The sequence below is a fragment of the Capricornis sumatraensis genome, chromosome 2, assembly GCF_032405125.1.
Source record: "Capricornis sumatraensis isolate serow.1 chromosome 2, serow.2, whole genome shotgun sequence".
NCBI classification, from domain to species: Eukaryota; Metazoa; Chordata; class Mammalia; order Artiodactyla; family Bovidae; genus Capricornis; species Capricornis sumatraensis.
Genome location: NC_091070.1, coordinates 131,463,205 through 131,478,026, shown reverse-complemented (window position 1 = coordinate 131,478,026; position 14,822 = coordinate 131,463,205). Strand labels below are relative to the sequence as shown.

Below are 14,822 nucleotides of genomic sequence, written 5' to 3'. Positions count from 1 at the left end.
CATATGCCTGTGAGTGTGCTAAGTTGCTTCACTCGTGTCCGACCCTTTGCAACCCCATAGACTATATAGCCCACTAGGCTCCTTTGTCCATGGGATTCTCCAGGCTGGAGAATGGTTACCACATTAATACTGGAGTGGGTTACCACGTTCTCCTCCAGGGGATCTTCCCAACTCAGGGATCAAACCTGCATCTACTTATGTCTCATTGGCAGGCGGGTTCTTTGCCACTATTGCCACCTGGGAAGCCCCTTCACATGCCCATGTAACATTAAATGCCAGAGTGAAATTAAGATATAAATAAGTTAATTTACACCTTTTCCATGAAGGGTAGTAGTTGAGTTGATGTTGAATTTGTGTTTACTCTTGTGAAGTGACTCCACAGAGTACTATAAATGCTGCTTTTGAAAAAGACAAAAAGAACTAAACTGGACAGTGGTTGTAACCTTAGCACTTGCACAGTACCTGGCATATGGTTCGGTAAATGCTTATTGCATAAAAATCTGATGATCAGATCAATCTGTATAATTGTAGTTACACACCTGATAGTTTGATAGAGCAGCTATTTGATTTATATGATTTATGGCACCCCACTCCAGTACTCTTGCCTGGAGAATCCCATGGACGGAGGAGCCTGGTGGGCTACAGTCCATGGGGTCGCTAAGAGGTGGAGACGACTGAGCGACTTCACTTTCACTTTTCACTTGCATGCATTGGAGAAGGAAATGGCAACCCACTCCAGTGTTCTTGCCTGGAGAATCCCAGGGACGGGGGAGCCTGTTGGGCTGCCGTCTGTGGGGTCGCACAGAGTCGGACACGACTGACGTGACTTAGCAGCAGCAATGTATGATTTATACTAGTTGCTTTATATAATACTACTTCAGGGAGCGAATTTCAGTTTGCTGTATTTTTTAATCTGTACTATGTGGATTTGTGGCAGAAAAGTCCAGAGAGGCTCATTATATGGGGTTCTATGAGGCATATATTCTTAAGACAGCATTAGTCTGTAGAGAGGCTCCAGAGTTTTTCAGGTATCTTTTGCGTTCCACTGAAAATCCTTAGAGGTTCTTCAAACATACAGAGAAAATTATTCTTTACTCCAGTCAAGACACTGGACAGTTTTCACTGATACTGAATACATAGTGGTTTATACTGTATATAAGTTGAGTTTCATTTGATTGCTTTAGATTTCTTTAATAATGGTTTTCTTTAAAACTGATTGTCTGGTCATCATTGACATCCATGAGAGAACTGTAGGGGATCGTACAGCCAAAAGTTTTACTGTCAAGGAGATTAGGGTTTGGAAAGGCATTAGAGGCACTGATTAAAATGAAAGCCCTTAATCTGTAAAAGGAAAAAAACCCTAATTTCCAGAAAGCATGAGATATAGAATTAAATCATACTATGGTATCCTTCTATACAGATGATGTTAGCTCTCTGTTTGCCAGACCAGCCACCTTGAAGCAGAATATGGAGTATCTAACTTAAATTAGAACAGTTGAATTTCTCCTTCAGTTGAAGCACCACAGTAAATAAATATCTTTTTGCTTGTATTAATATGAAATGCTGTGTTTATTGTTCAGTAACACATGTAAATTGGATGAAAGTGTCTGCATAAGGGCAGCAAGAGAGACACAGACGTAAAGAACAGGCTCTGTGGGAGAAGGCTGGGATGGGATGATTTGAGATGATAGCATTGAAACGTGTGTATTACCATATATAACATAGATGACCAGTGCAAGTTTGATGTGTGAAGCAGGGAACCCAAAGCCAGTGCTCTAAGACAGCCCAGAGGGAGGGGGTGGGGAGAGAGGCGGAAGAGGGGTTCAGGGTGGGGGCACGTGTATACCTGTGGCTGATGCATGGCGAAGACCATCACAATATTGTGACGTAATTACTCTCCAATCAAAATTAAATAAAAGAAAGTGCATGTAAGATTTTTATGTGGAGTGAATTCATATTTTTATTTCTTAACATTTTCCAGCACATCCCTCCATTCATGAGTGTCTTTGAGCTGATATCTGGTGCCACATATCTTAGAATATAGATTTTAGAACTGTATGAAAAAGGCTTTAAAACTGTGTGAAAAAGTGATGGTTGGATCTAGCCCTAATTACATTATGGTGTAAATTAGGCTCTTACATGAAAGTGGCTAGGTTTTACAGATGCACAGACAGGCATCTAGCTGAGAACGAATTGTTCTGCTGTGGTAGAGACATCGTTCAAACTGCATGCATCTGTCAGCGGCCCATGGTGGCGCAGTGAGATAAAGTGATCTGTACTGTGTCTCTAGTGTGCCCCACTGCTAACCATATTGTAGTGTATAATACATCTCTTGGGCAGACAGCTTGTGTGGGCTGGATTCCATCTCAGCCTTGAAAAGATGCCAGAAAGCATCAAGGTGAATTTTTAAGCCTATTTAAATATTTAGACTCATGACTAAATATCAGTGAAATCTCTGCTGTATCTGATTGAAGTGAGATGGAATTTCAAGAATACAAGAAGTGAGATGGAATTTCAAGATTACAACTTCCTCACTTATTAGCTGTGTGACCTTGGATTGCCACATTATTAATTTTTCCATCTGTGTCTGTGTTGGGAAAATGAGGATTGTAAAAGTATTTACCTCAAAAGGTGGTTGTATGGATTTAGACAGTTAATACATATAAACTGCATAGAAGAGTGCGTGGCACTTAATAAATGTTAGCTGTTGCTGCCACTACTATCATCACCATTAAGGTAACTTGGAGTGAGATGAATTTCCCTTCTCTGAAGCTAGATTCCCTTTTTTAAAAAATTTTTAAGGAGGACTGCATCTCTATCAGGGATGTGGTCACCCTCAATTCTAAAAAATAGAAACTCGCTGTCTTGACTAGTGAAATCCAGTCCATCTTCAAGTTTATCTATAGGTAAAGTGTAATACATATGTGACTTTATACTACTTTAGAAGTATATATTTTTATTACTTTAAAGTGCGTTATAATAAAAAGCTATAATATAATCACTAGAAGGAATGAAGAAACCATATCACTGAAATGATCTACAAGATGTATGTGAAAAAAGCAAGAGGCAAAATAATGTGTAAATTATTCTACCATTTGTATAAATTTTTTCTGGTATATCTGACAGGCTATAAAAGAAATGGTATTAAATTCACTTGTTGATGTTGGGGAGGAAAGTTGAATGACTGGAGAAAAGTGTGGGAGACTTTTTACTGTACATCCTTTTATAACTTCTTGATTACTGAACCACAGGAATGTATTTCCTAGTGAGTAAAAACAAAAATTAGAAAGCCCTCAATAAAACTGAAAAAGCTATTTTGAAATCTAGATGAATTTTTATTCATCCTTTGTAAACATTTTTTAATCTGTGCTGCTCAGATTCATGTTTGATAGTGCTTTTAGATTCCTGTTTTAGTTTCATTGTTTTTTCTTTCCTTTAAGTCTGCTTTCCAACATTAACCTAAGAATGGTCTTTTGTCCCCCACTTAGGGATTTGAGTCATAATCGGTTGTCTAACTGGAACATCAGCTTAGAGTCTCAGACATTACAAGAAGTGTAAGTTATTTTTATTTACTTAAATTTACATTAAATTCTTTGAGGTGATTTGTTGAATTGGAAATTGCAGGATATTCAGTCCAAAAATGTCAAAGAAGAAAAAAAATTTGAAGGAAAGAAAACTTTAGATTAAAATATGTTTAAAAACCTAAACTTATGTTTAGCTTTGTTACTATCACGAACTCTTTGGGTATTATGCCATTGAGTTGATGATTTCAAGTTGTAAACTGCATAGAAATACTATTCTACTTCCAAGGGCCCTAAAGTAAGATTTTTCCCCTCTTTAGAGTGATGTGTGTGTGTGTAGATATATGTATTTTTACCAGAATTTTAGCCTTAAAACTCTGTTGTGTAAATTTATTTAATTTTTACCTTTTGACTTGTCTGAGGTGGAAGTGTCATGTCTGAAGTAGATTTAAATGAAATACAATATTTTTGGTATCATTTGAAGTGTGTTGTTTAATGTAATTCAGTATTCTACTTCATTGACATTTTTCCTTTAGTACTGAAATGTATTATTACGTAGTTTTTGGAGAGGATTTTCTAAAATATTATTAATGTAGTTATTGCGTTGTGATATTCTCAGAGGCACAACTAAACACCCCAGAATCAGATGAGTTTTTCTTTTGAATATCTTTGTGTCAAAGGGTACTTCGTGCTCTCATTGTTTCTGCATTCTCTTCTTCCCTGCCTCAAATTGGCCACCTCTAATCTGCTGTGGACTGAATGAACAATTAACAAGCTTATTAGCTGAAAGAGTAGGCCCTGAGGAAAGGAAAACGCTCCGTGGGAAGTACATGAGCTTTATTACATGTTGCATGGACTTTGTTACTTCACTTGGTTGATTGGAGGCATTTTACTCCTGGCTTCTTTTCTGTATTCTAGATGTTGAGGGTGCTGTATTCTAGGTTGAAAACCAGGTTGGTGAAATGTGATTGCATTAGATTTGCTACTAAAACAACTGAGATAATCTGTTAGGTCTGTGTTCTCAAACAGCTTTCTCTAACTTTGAGTAACTTAAAAAAAAATTGGTGTGTGTATATTTTAAAACTGTATTTAATAACTAATATAACTATTGAAAGAACCTTGCTGGGAATTAAAAATATATAGTGTTGCAAAATATTTCCTAACCTTTCAAATGTTGGTGTCAAATTATAGCTCTATACTAGGAAAACTTGTTAATTAAAATTTCTAGTTTCTCAGTAGAATACATTTAGTCTGACTCATTCTCGGTCATAGGCTTTTTTCCAAATGTGGCATCTATTCTAAAGAATATGTATTAGCTAGAAACTAGAACTCGAGAGGTAACATTTCCCTCACTAAATTTTTAAATCTATTTTTCCTCCTATCCAGGAAAATGAATTATAATGAACTAACAGAAATCCCGTATTTTGGAGAACCAACTTCTAATATTACTCTCCTCTCATTGTAAGTAAATAAGATGTCAGGTCTTTTAGTTAAATTGTGAATAGTACACAGTTTTTCTATTTTTGTTTTAGGGACCCTTGTTGTTAACCGTAGTTATTTTTGTGCTCTAGGGTGGATCCCTGGCAATAGCTTCAATGTAACCTTTGTTTTGTAGAGTTCATAATATAATCCCAGAAATAAATGCAGAAGTGTTCCAGTTTTACCCTGCTCTCGAGACTTTAGATCTCAGCTCAAATCTAATATCAGAAATCAAGACATCTTCATTTCCTCGAATGCAGCTTAAATATCTGTAAGTAAAATAAGAGTTTAAACTAGATTTACTTTGAAGTACATGGTTATTATTCATTGATACCCAGATAATGTCTGTTGTTTATTGTGATTTTGCTTGTGTGAAACAAACCTAGGTTAGATTTTTTGGTTTTTTTCCCTGCCCTTGAAGAAAGAGTACCCTATTTACAGAAAATATTAAGTATCCAGGGCAAGTTTTGAGATTTAATTGTGGATTGTGTTTTGCTAACAGTTTTGTAAAAGATAAATGGTAGTGGTCTGTTAAATAGCAGCTTACTCTGTGTGGTAATGATGATAATTAGTATGTATGGAGAAGGCAATGGCACCCCACTCCAGTACTCTTGCCTGGAAAATCCCATGGATGGAGGAGCCTGGTGAGCTGCAGTCCATGGGGTTGCTAAGGGTCGGGCATGACTGAGCGACTTCACTTTCACTTTTCACTGTCATACATTGGAGAAGGAAATGGCGACCCACTCCAGTGTTCTTGCCTGGAGAATCCCAGGGACAGGGGAGCCTGCTGGGCTGCTGTCTATGGGGTTGCACTGAGTCGGATACGATTGAAGCAACTCAGCAGCAGCAGCAGTGTTTTACAGTTTACAAAACATGTTCACACTGTTTCAGCCCAAATGAAGTAGGTATTACCCTTGTTTTGTGTTGAAGAAGCACAAAGCAGTTACATGATTTGTAAAGTTGTTTACAGTTGCTAAGTGGTAGAACTGGGACTCAGTCATAGACTTGGGGCAGCTTCCTGGTGGTAGAATGCTTATTTAGTTTCATTAAATTTTTTTTTGTCGTTACCTTGTTCATTTTAGGAATTTGAGTAATAATAGGATAACCGTCTTGGAGGCTGGTTGCTTTGATAATTTGTCAAGTTCCTTATTAGTGGTGAAGTTAAACAGGAACAGAATTAGCATGATTCCACCCAAGATCTTCAAGCTACCTCACCTCCAGTTCTTGTGAGTAACTGAATAGATTGATTATAAGAAGATCATTTTTTCTTATAGTGTCTGTTTCTTTTTATTATTTTTAGGGCAAAGCAGTAAACCGGTTTTCTGACTGTAAAACAATTTTTTTTAAAGGGAACTTAAAAGAAACAGGATTAAAGTTGTGGAGGGTCTCACATTTCAAGGGCTTGACTCCTTAAGATCTTTGAAAATGCAACGGAATGGAATTAGCAAACTTAAGGATGGAGCTTTTTTTGGCTTGGATAACATGGAAGAATTGTAAGTACTGTGAACTGAAATAGGAGATTGTTAGGAAAGGAATCTTGGACTTTTCAGTGCTAAACAGCTAGGATAGTAACTTTAATTATAACAAAGTATTTTAGCTTTTATGTGAAATCAGTTAAACTTTAAGCTTTGTTATCTAACCAGTATTTTTGTTATCATTTTTCCAAACATTTCATTGAAAATGTTTATATTCCTTTAATAGTTTGGTAGGTGAAAATGATCAGAATTTACCTAGAACCAGGTATACTATATCTTTTGGTGAGTTTGTTTTATAGATACATTTTAAACAGTCTCACCGCTTTCTTGCACTAAATCTAAAGTAACATATTTATGAAAAGAATTTGTTCACTTGGGTTGAGCAAAAGTGGATGGCTCTCTGTTCAAGCCTTAATGAAGATTTTGGAATCTCCCATTGCAGTGCCTTGTTTGAAACATATTTCCTCCTTTCTTTCTCTAATTCTGCAGAGAACTGGAGCATAATAACCTTACAGAAGTGAACAAGGGGTGGTTGTACGGCTTGCGAATGTTACAGCAGCTCTATGTGAGCCAGAATGCTGTTGAAAGAATCAGCCCTGATGCGTGGGAGTTCTGCCAAAGACTGTCTGAACTGTGAGTGTGGGATGGGATTTCAGTGGGGGGCTGTGAGACTAGAGCAGATTGAATAAGTCATTCCCATGGCTAGTAATGAAATCTAATATCCCTTTTTATTAGAAGTTTGAAAGCCCTAAATTTATCATGTAAGTAGAGTAAGAATATGAAAGTTGAACTGAAAGAGAGTGAATTCTCTACTCTGTTTACCATGTTTCCTGTTTTTAGTGATTTGTCCTATAACCAGCTGACCCGTCTGGATGAATCTGCCTTTGTGGGTCTGAGCTTACTGGAGAGATTGAATTTAGGGGACAACAGAGTCACTCACATTGCTGATGGTGTATTTAGGTTTCTTTCCAATCTACAAACACTGTAAGTACATCTGTCCTTTTGGGGTTTTTTTTGCTGACTTTTTTTTAAAGCAGTGAAGCAAAATAACATGAATCTACAAATTTATGTATGTTAATATTTTGCAGTTCTTCTCTCCTATGCCATGGGGCAAGACAGTCTTGCTTATCTCTATCCCTATACATAAATTTTACTTATCTCTAGTGATTTTAGCTTTACTTGAATTCTGAGTTAACTAAACAACAGATCATCTCTTACTGTGGAATAATACACAGTTGCTAGTGTCAAGAATGCACATTTTCTTACTCTTCTGACCTTCCACTATAATAGTAGTATTCCAGAACTACCGCTTTTCATTCAGAAGAATGCAGGATGTATTATGGGAACACCGCTGGCCGGAGACCTGCTACTGTTAACAATTTGCTGCATGATTTTGGACAGAAAAAACTAACATTTATTAATGATCTGATATGGGTCAAGGGCTTTCAGAGTATTAGGATATTATTGCTCTTTTCCATATTGGAGGACTGAAGTTTGGAGAGATTAAAATGATTTATTTAAAGTCATATCCCTTGTAAATGTTTGGGCCAGGATTAGAACCCAGGTCTTTTTTATACTAAAGCTCGTGTGATTTTTTACTTTACTGCCAGACAAACAGAATCACTTAACCTTTCCTGGGTGTTATTTTTTTCTTTATCTTTTTGTTCAGTGAAGGATGGATAGTTACAAAAGGCATTATCAGCTCTGTGGTTCTCTAAGTTGAATGTTTTATCTTTATCATGGAATATAATTGAATGAAGAGATATTTTAATGAGATACAGTAATCTCAAACATAGAGCATAATAAAGTAAGAGTAATCAGTAGAATTTGTAGATTGTTAGGTTCCTGAATAGGGGACTCTTTGGTCATCAGGGTTAGTTGATAAATGGACTTAGAAGAGAGGCAGGTTCCGAACTTTGGAACCTAACCATCAGTGACAAAGTGTGATGATTTTGTGAAGGTGTCTATGGGTGCACAAGTGTGTGTGTGATTTTTTTTTAACTTAATGAAATAGTCCTCCTTTAGATTTGACCTTGAAAAATTAAAAATGATTATTTTTTTTCTACATTATCAGAGGTTAAATTAGATCAGTGCAATCTCAGGAATTTATTTCTTTAGGAATTTATATTAGAAGCAGCTGTAGCCTTTTGGCAGTGCATGGGATGGCAGACAGGTTCTTTCAGTACAGCACTGATTATTGCTTTTAGTATTAAAGCTTAGGAAAGTAATTGCAGCAGTAATAACTGATGCTACAAAGTAGTTAAGGCAGAATTAGGAGCAGATCTGAAATATTCTGGCTTTGGATCACTGCTCTTGCCAGAGTAGATATACTTGTTACTCACTTTGGTGAGTGAGTTCTGTGGAGGAGTGCAGAGTCCTGCAGAGTTGAGCCATCAGTTGTTTGTTCTTTGGTAAAATAAGATGATCTTTTGTAGCTTTCACTTCAAGTAAAGACATAGCTAAATGGGAAGAGTGATCTATCTCCTTACTATTATTCACATAACTTTACATATGTCTTACAAAGCAGAAAGCTCTGTGCTCTGTTCTGAGATGACTTAAGGAACAAAAGTGACTAAATGTCTTTAACTGGATTTCTCCCATGAGGACAGGATGCAGTGCAGTTTGCACCTTCTGAGAATGGAAGAATGGATTTTTTAAAGACCCATATTTTTTCTTTTAAAGAGAGCAGAGTGATCACTCTAGCACATGGGTATATCATTGTTTCTTCCCAGGAGTCATGTTTAATTGCTGTTGAGGTGTGAAGCTCTCTATTGACATTAGTTTTTGTCAGGTTTGAGGTTTCCGGGAAGGTGCGGGTCACCCCAAATCCCATCAGTCTGAAATCAGATTGGTAAGCCATACACCTTGCATCTTGAATTCCTCCTGCTTTTTGTAGGTCCTTGATTAATTTCTAATATGCTAACACAGTTACAGGCTATTAACTAGAAAGATTAATACTCTTAGCAGGTTGCTTAATGTATTTATCAAGGTTGGCTTTAATTCTTAGCTTATGAGAATTAGCGCTTACATGCTTATCTCAGTATTCTTTAAAAACAGGAATTGAATATTTATCATAAGTAACCTTTAATATAAGGGTCAAAATTAGCATTGCTATGTCAGGATGATGCCTGATGGTGTGATGGTCATGCTGACTAAAATAACCTGTCTATCCCTGACATTTTTGTAGAAACTTAAGAAACAATGAAATTTCATGGGCCATAGAAGATGCTAGTGAAGCCTTTGCTGGACTCACAAGTCTCACTAAATTGTATGTAGTTTTCACATTTATGTATGTTTACAAAGGTCAAGAATCAGTTGTAAATGTGATTGGATTGTATCTATTTACTATGGCTAGAAAGTCGGCCTTCTGACTCATCCACTAAAGGAAGAAGCTTTGTTGTTTATTAATGTTTTTGTGTTTTGGTTTGTTTTTCTTTCTCTCTTTTTTTTTTTTCTGTGTGTGTGGTGGGGCACTTTCTCTGAAAGAGCATTCCTAAGGTCACTTAAAGAGAAATTATTTGTGGAACTAAAATTTCAGCTTAAGTAAAAGAAATGCACTGAAACTACAATTGAACCAGTGATCTTTTTAATCATGTGAGATTTATGAGTAATTTAACCAGCAAAAGAGAATTCTCTCAAGTGATATTTTAGATCTCCCATTAAGAATGTCTCCAAGGCTTCACACTTGCCTGAATTTCTTTGACTGAATGATCTTTTGCTGAGAAGGGAGAAACTGGGAATATAATCCAGTTTATTATTGAAAACCACAAGCATTATCTGTGGTCAGGATAGTTGTTTATAGGTACCTCACTGAGCACCAACATGTTAATAGACGCCTTTATTCTATGCTTTGCATTGGTTGATAATAAAGATTCACAACTTTCTTAAAAATGCATGTTAAGCTTATTTTCACTTTTTATAGGTAAATGTTTATTTTAATGAACTTAATTTTGTTTAGTGGAGAGCTTTATTAGAAAGGTTTGTTTGTATTTCAGAATCTTACAAGGAAATCAGATTAAGTCAGTTACAAAGAAAGCATTCATTGGTCTTGAGTCCCTTGAGCATCTGTGAGTATTTATCATTCATTTTGATTAGTATATAAATAATCTTTGCTGTTAGCAGAGGTTTTCATGACCATTTAAAGGGTTTATATAACTTAATTGTAGAAATGGTGACTGGGAATGTTTCATTTCTCTTCATTTCAGAGATTTGAACAACAATGCTATAATGTCTATTCAAGAAAATGCTTTTTCCCAGACTCGCTTGAAAGAATTGTAAGTAACTTAAGTCTTTTTTGTCACTAATTAGCTAGTTATCCATGCTTGTTGTGTACATGTGATAAATGTGACCCAGATATTTCCCAAAGCACACAATTCAGGGAGGAAAAAAGAAAATGGTAACATTCAGTTGTTTTGGTGGTTGGGTATAATTTAAAAATAACTCAACATTGAAGAGCCCAGAGTGTGTGGCTCTAAGACCTTCTATGTCTTTTCCTATGCTGCTGCTGCTTATAGTTAAAAGAGACCTTAGCACCACTGCTCATGCTTGATGTTTATCCTTCTGTTCCTTCTTTATTCCTTTCTTCCTTTTTGGACTGTTGGAGACATGTGTTCCCTTGGGGTGGGTTACAGTTAAGATATTGCATAATTTTTTGGAGGTGATACAGCACTTTCATTTTAACGGTCAGAGAGGATGTCTGTAATCTGTTCAAACTACTAAAATGTTCCGAAACTATTGAATAGTTATGATAGAAAAATACATATCATTTTAACCATTTTTTATTCATGATTAAAAAAAAATTATTCTTATTTCCTAGGGGGGTATTTCCCAGGGGAAGGGTGGTTAGTCGGGCACTGCTATTAATTTTAAGCTCTGGTGATTTGAATATTTAGCCACTGGTGAGAATCAATGAGGTATATCAACTTATCTTGCTTTGCCAGAAGGCTGCTCAAAGGGAGGTCTGTGAATTCAGAGTGGATTCATGACGCGATAAGGACAGAAATTCAGAACACACGGTCTTAGAAACTTTAAGAACAGTTCGACATTACTGTGACACTTGTTGAATTTTATAAAAGTATTGATCAAAACAGATTGAGAATTTAAATAATTGGTCCTTCTCCACATATAGTTTGCGATACACTGGAAGTATGTGAGTTCAAACTGTCTAGGTTTAGATTCTTGTTCCATTCTTTATTGCTATGTATTTAGCCTAAGACTCAGTTTCCCTTCTCAAAATGGGAATAGCACTGTCCTCAGGGTTATGTGAGGATAAAATGAGATAATTTGTTTGTTCGAGAAATATTTATTGTCATTTGCTATGTAGGATACTGTTCTAAATGCTAAAAATGCAGCAGTGAACAAGACAAAGCCTCTGTCCTCACAGCATGTTGCAGTGAATTCTAAAGGGAAATAAATTGCGAACAAGTAGGCATATGATATCTCATCAGGTAATGTTCTGGAGAAAAAACTGGGTCAAAGATGGTACAGAGTGACAGGGGTTTTTATTTGAAATAGTAAGGGAAGGCTTTCCTAAAGATAACAGCCTTAAAGCCAGGCCCTTAGTGAGATGAAGTGGCCAGGCATTTTATACTGGGGGAGGGGCATTCTAGGCACAGGGAAGAGCAGGTGAAAAGACCCAGAGGTAGAAACTTGCTTTTTGTGTTTGAAATATAGCAGACACACTGGGTATGGCTGGAAGACAAGAGTGAGGGGGAAAGTGGTAGGAAATGAGGGCAGAGAGTTAAGCTGCCCTGATCATGTAGGGCCTAATAGGCCATGAATAGTTAGGATTCCCCCCACAAATGCTTTAGAAAGCTTTTGAGAAGATGTTTCACACAGAGCCTGGCACACAGTAAGAGATGAATAACTAAGATAACAGCAAAAGTTAAAATATAGAGATCATTTTTTGTCACTTTTTGCCAGATTTTTAAAGTGCCTTTTTATTGTTTTTGGTCTCTTGACATACTTTAAGTTATTTCTCTTAAGGCCACTTGAACTTGAAAAGGCACAGCTTAACTGCATAACAGTATCAGTATTACCAGTTTTCAGTTGTGATAATCTGAGGGCCAGCAAGAAAGTTTTAATTCTAAAGAGAACTCTGTTTTAAATATAATTTATATAGTAGATGAAAGCAAATACTGTAGTTTCATTCTTAAGAGAGTCATTTGGTAATTTTGTGAGTTGGTTTCAATAGGCTGCTAATGCAGGAATTCTAATACTGATTTTTTTTTACTGATAAGCTTTAGTTGCTCTTAAATTTAAGTCATGTTTATAATACTGAATTTGACATCACCATTTATTAAAATATCTCTTGATACTTTTTTGTATCCTTCCCAGTGCTTTGCAAAAATATTGAGGGGAGATGGGAGAGTCAAATATAAATTAAAAATTGTTTCGCATTAAAGTTATATAATCATGGTAGAAAATTTGATAATTAAACCAAGGGAGAGAAAGACTCCGAATCCTCAGTACTGAAAAGACAACCACTGTTAGTATTTGATGTATATGTCTCCATATACTTGTGGAGAGAACACAGGGTGTACTCCATTGGCGAGACAGGGTTCATTAGCTTGTGAAGAGTGGAAAGACGCAAAAGAAGTGGAAGTGAAGTGAACTAATGTGGATTCTGTGGTATCTGGCCAGGCACTGTGCTAAATGCTTTATTCAAAACAATCTTTGAGGTAGGCATTCTCAATCCCATTTTCCAGAAAAAGAAACAGATTTTGGAGGCATTCAGTATCTTGTCTAAGGTAAGTAGTGAAATTAGGTTATGAGTCCAGGTCTCATGAGCCAGCTTACATTATACCTAAGAAAGCATAAATCGGACCATATTATTCCTTTGTTCTTAACTTCCCAGTGTATTCCAGCACATGTAGGAAAAGAACAACTCAGGTTCTTTCCTAAGTTTATAAAGCACTTGCATGGCCTGGTCCTTCTTGCCCAGCTCTTGGAGCTTATTCCCATCCTTGTCCCTTCACTTTCTGTGCTCTGGCGTCAGCGGCCCCCTTTCTTTTCCTGGAGCTTTTCCTCGTAGATGCTTTTCCGAAGCGTTGGCCTCAAGGTGTTTGTGCAGTTTCCTCCATTTGTGACACTCTTACCCAGATCATGTGATTTGCTCTCTTGATTCTTTTAGGTCTTTGCCCAAATGCCTTCTCTTCAAAAACTCTCCCTGACTACTTTATCTAAACTGGTAGCTGCTGTCTCTAAAGTGGTAGCTGCTTTCCTTCTGTCTCTGCCCAGCTTTGTTTTTCCTTGATAGGACTTAACTTTGTAACTCCACTTTGCATTTGTTTGTTTATTGCTTGAGTCTAAATATACAAGCTTTTGAGAGGGCGATGGTGCCACAGCCTAGAACTGTGCCTGGCATATAGTAGTCTCAGATATTTCTCTGTGAATGAATGCGTATAGCATAAGAATTCTTAAATGCAGAAGGTAGTCTTTGGCCTGCTTACTTAAAATTGCCCTTGATAAAATATGGCTTTTGGGGTACCCTTAAAGACTGTTTGAAACTTCTTTGGAATCAGATCTTAGGTATTTTTATACTGAACTGTAAAACTGCTTGAGGATTTTAGAGATGCACACAAAGCAGGTTATAATATTGTCAAAATCACTTGCTTTCCCTGGTTCCAAGGGGATGGGACATTTAAGGGTGATTAAAAGAAAACGCTGACTTTGCAAATGTATTTTATAGGCCTGTTATGACCACAAACCATTTTTCAGTGGTTCTTAGTTTAAGTTGTAGTACATGTTGCCACAGGGCTGAAATGTTTTTAATCTTGATGAAATAATTTGAGAATAATTATACCCTCTCCACAACAAAGTTGTCTCTTTGTTCTAATATATATAGTAAGCTCTTCCCCAGATTTCTTCAGGAAAATTTTTAGACCTCAGAAATTTAAAAGAAGGCACAGTGAACATCCATATTCCATTTACCTGCATTCATCAATTCTGAACTATTTGCTAAATTTGTTACATATTTTTCTCTCTCCCTCCTTCCTTCTTTTTCCTTCCCTTTCTCTCCATCCCTCTCCCTCTTTCCGCACGCACTCATATACATATATATACTATTACTTTGCTTAACCAGTTGAAAGTAAGCTATAGACATCATGACATTTTACTCCTAAAATATCTTAGCATGTATTTCCTATGCAAGGTAATTTTCTTGCATAACCACAATACTATTATCACACCTAATGAAATTAACATTGATAAAATAATATCTAACATGCAGTCAATACTTAGATTTCCCCAGTGTCCAAAAAATGTTCTTTGTAGATATATTTTCTTAATGAAGTATCTCACTCTACATTTGATTGTAATGACTCTTTAGTTTCCTTTAGACTAAAAA

At 36.4% G+C, this 14,822-nt stretch overlaps 1 protein-coding gene across 1 annotated transcript in view; it reads left to right on the top strand.

The window, feature by feature from the left end:
* The window catches only part of LRIG2 (leucine rich repeats and immunoglobulin like domains 2), a 65,089-nt gene that overhangs the window by 33,032 nt on the left and 17,235 nt on the right, over positions 1–14,822 (top strand). The window contains exons 2-11 of the mRNA XM_068964992.1: positions 3,489–3,554; positions 4,908–4,982; positions 5,137–5,271; positions 6,083–6,226; positions 6,350–6,493; positions 6,965–7,108; positions 7,316–7,459; positions 9,663–9,743; positions 10,471–10,542; positions 10,681–10,749. Coding sequence (XP_068821093.1) covers positions 3,489–3,554; positions 4,908–4,982; positions 5,137–5,271; positions 6,083–6,226; positions 6,350–6,493; positions 6,965–7,108; positions 7,316–7,459; positions 9,663–9,743; positions 10,471–10,542; positions 10,681–10,749 — 1,074 coding nt within the window. The remainder of the gene's footprint in view (positions 1–3,488; positions 3,555–4,907; positions 4,983–5,136; positions 5,272–6,082; positions 6,227–6,349; positions 6,494–6,964; positions 7,109–7,315; positions 7,460–9,662; positions 9,744–10,470; positions 10,543–10,680; positions 10,750–14,822) is intronic.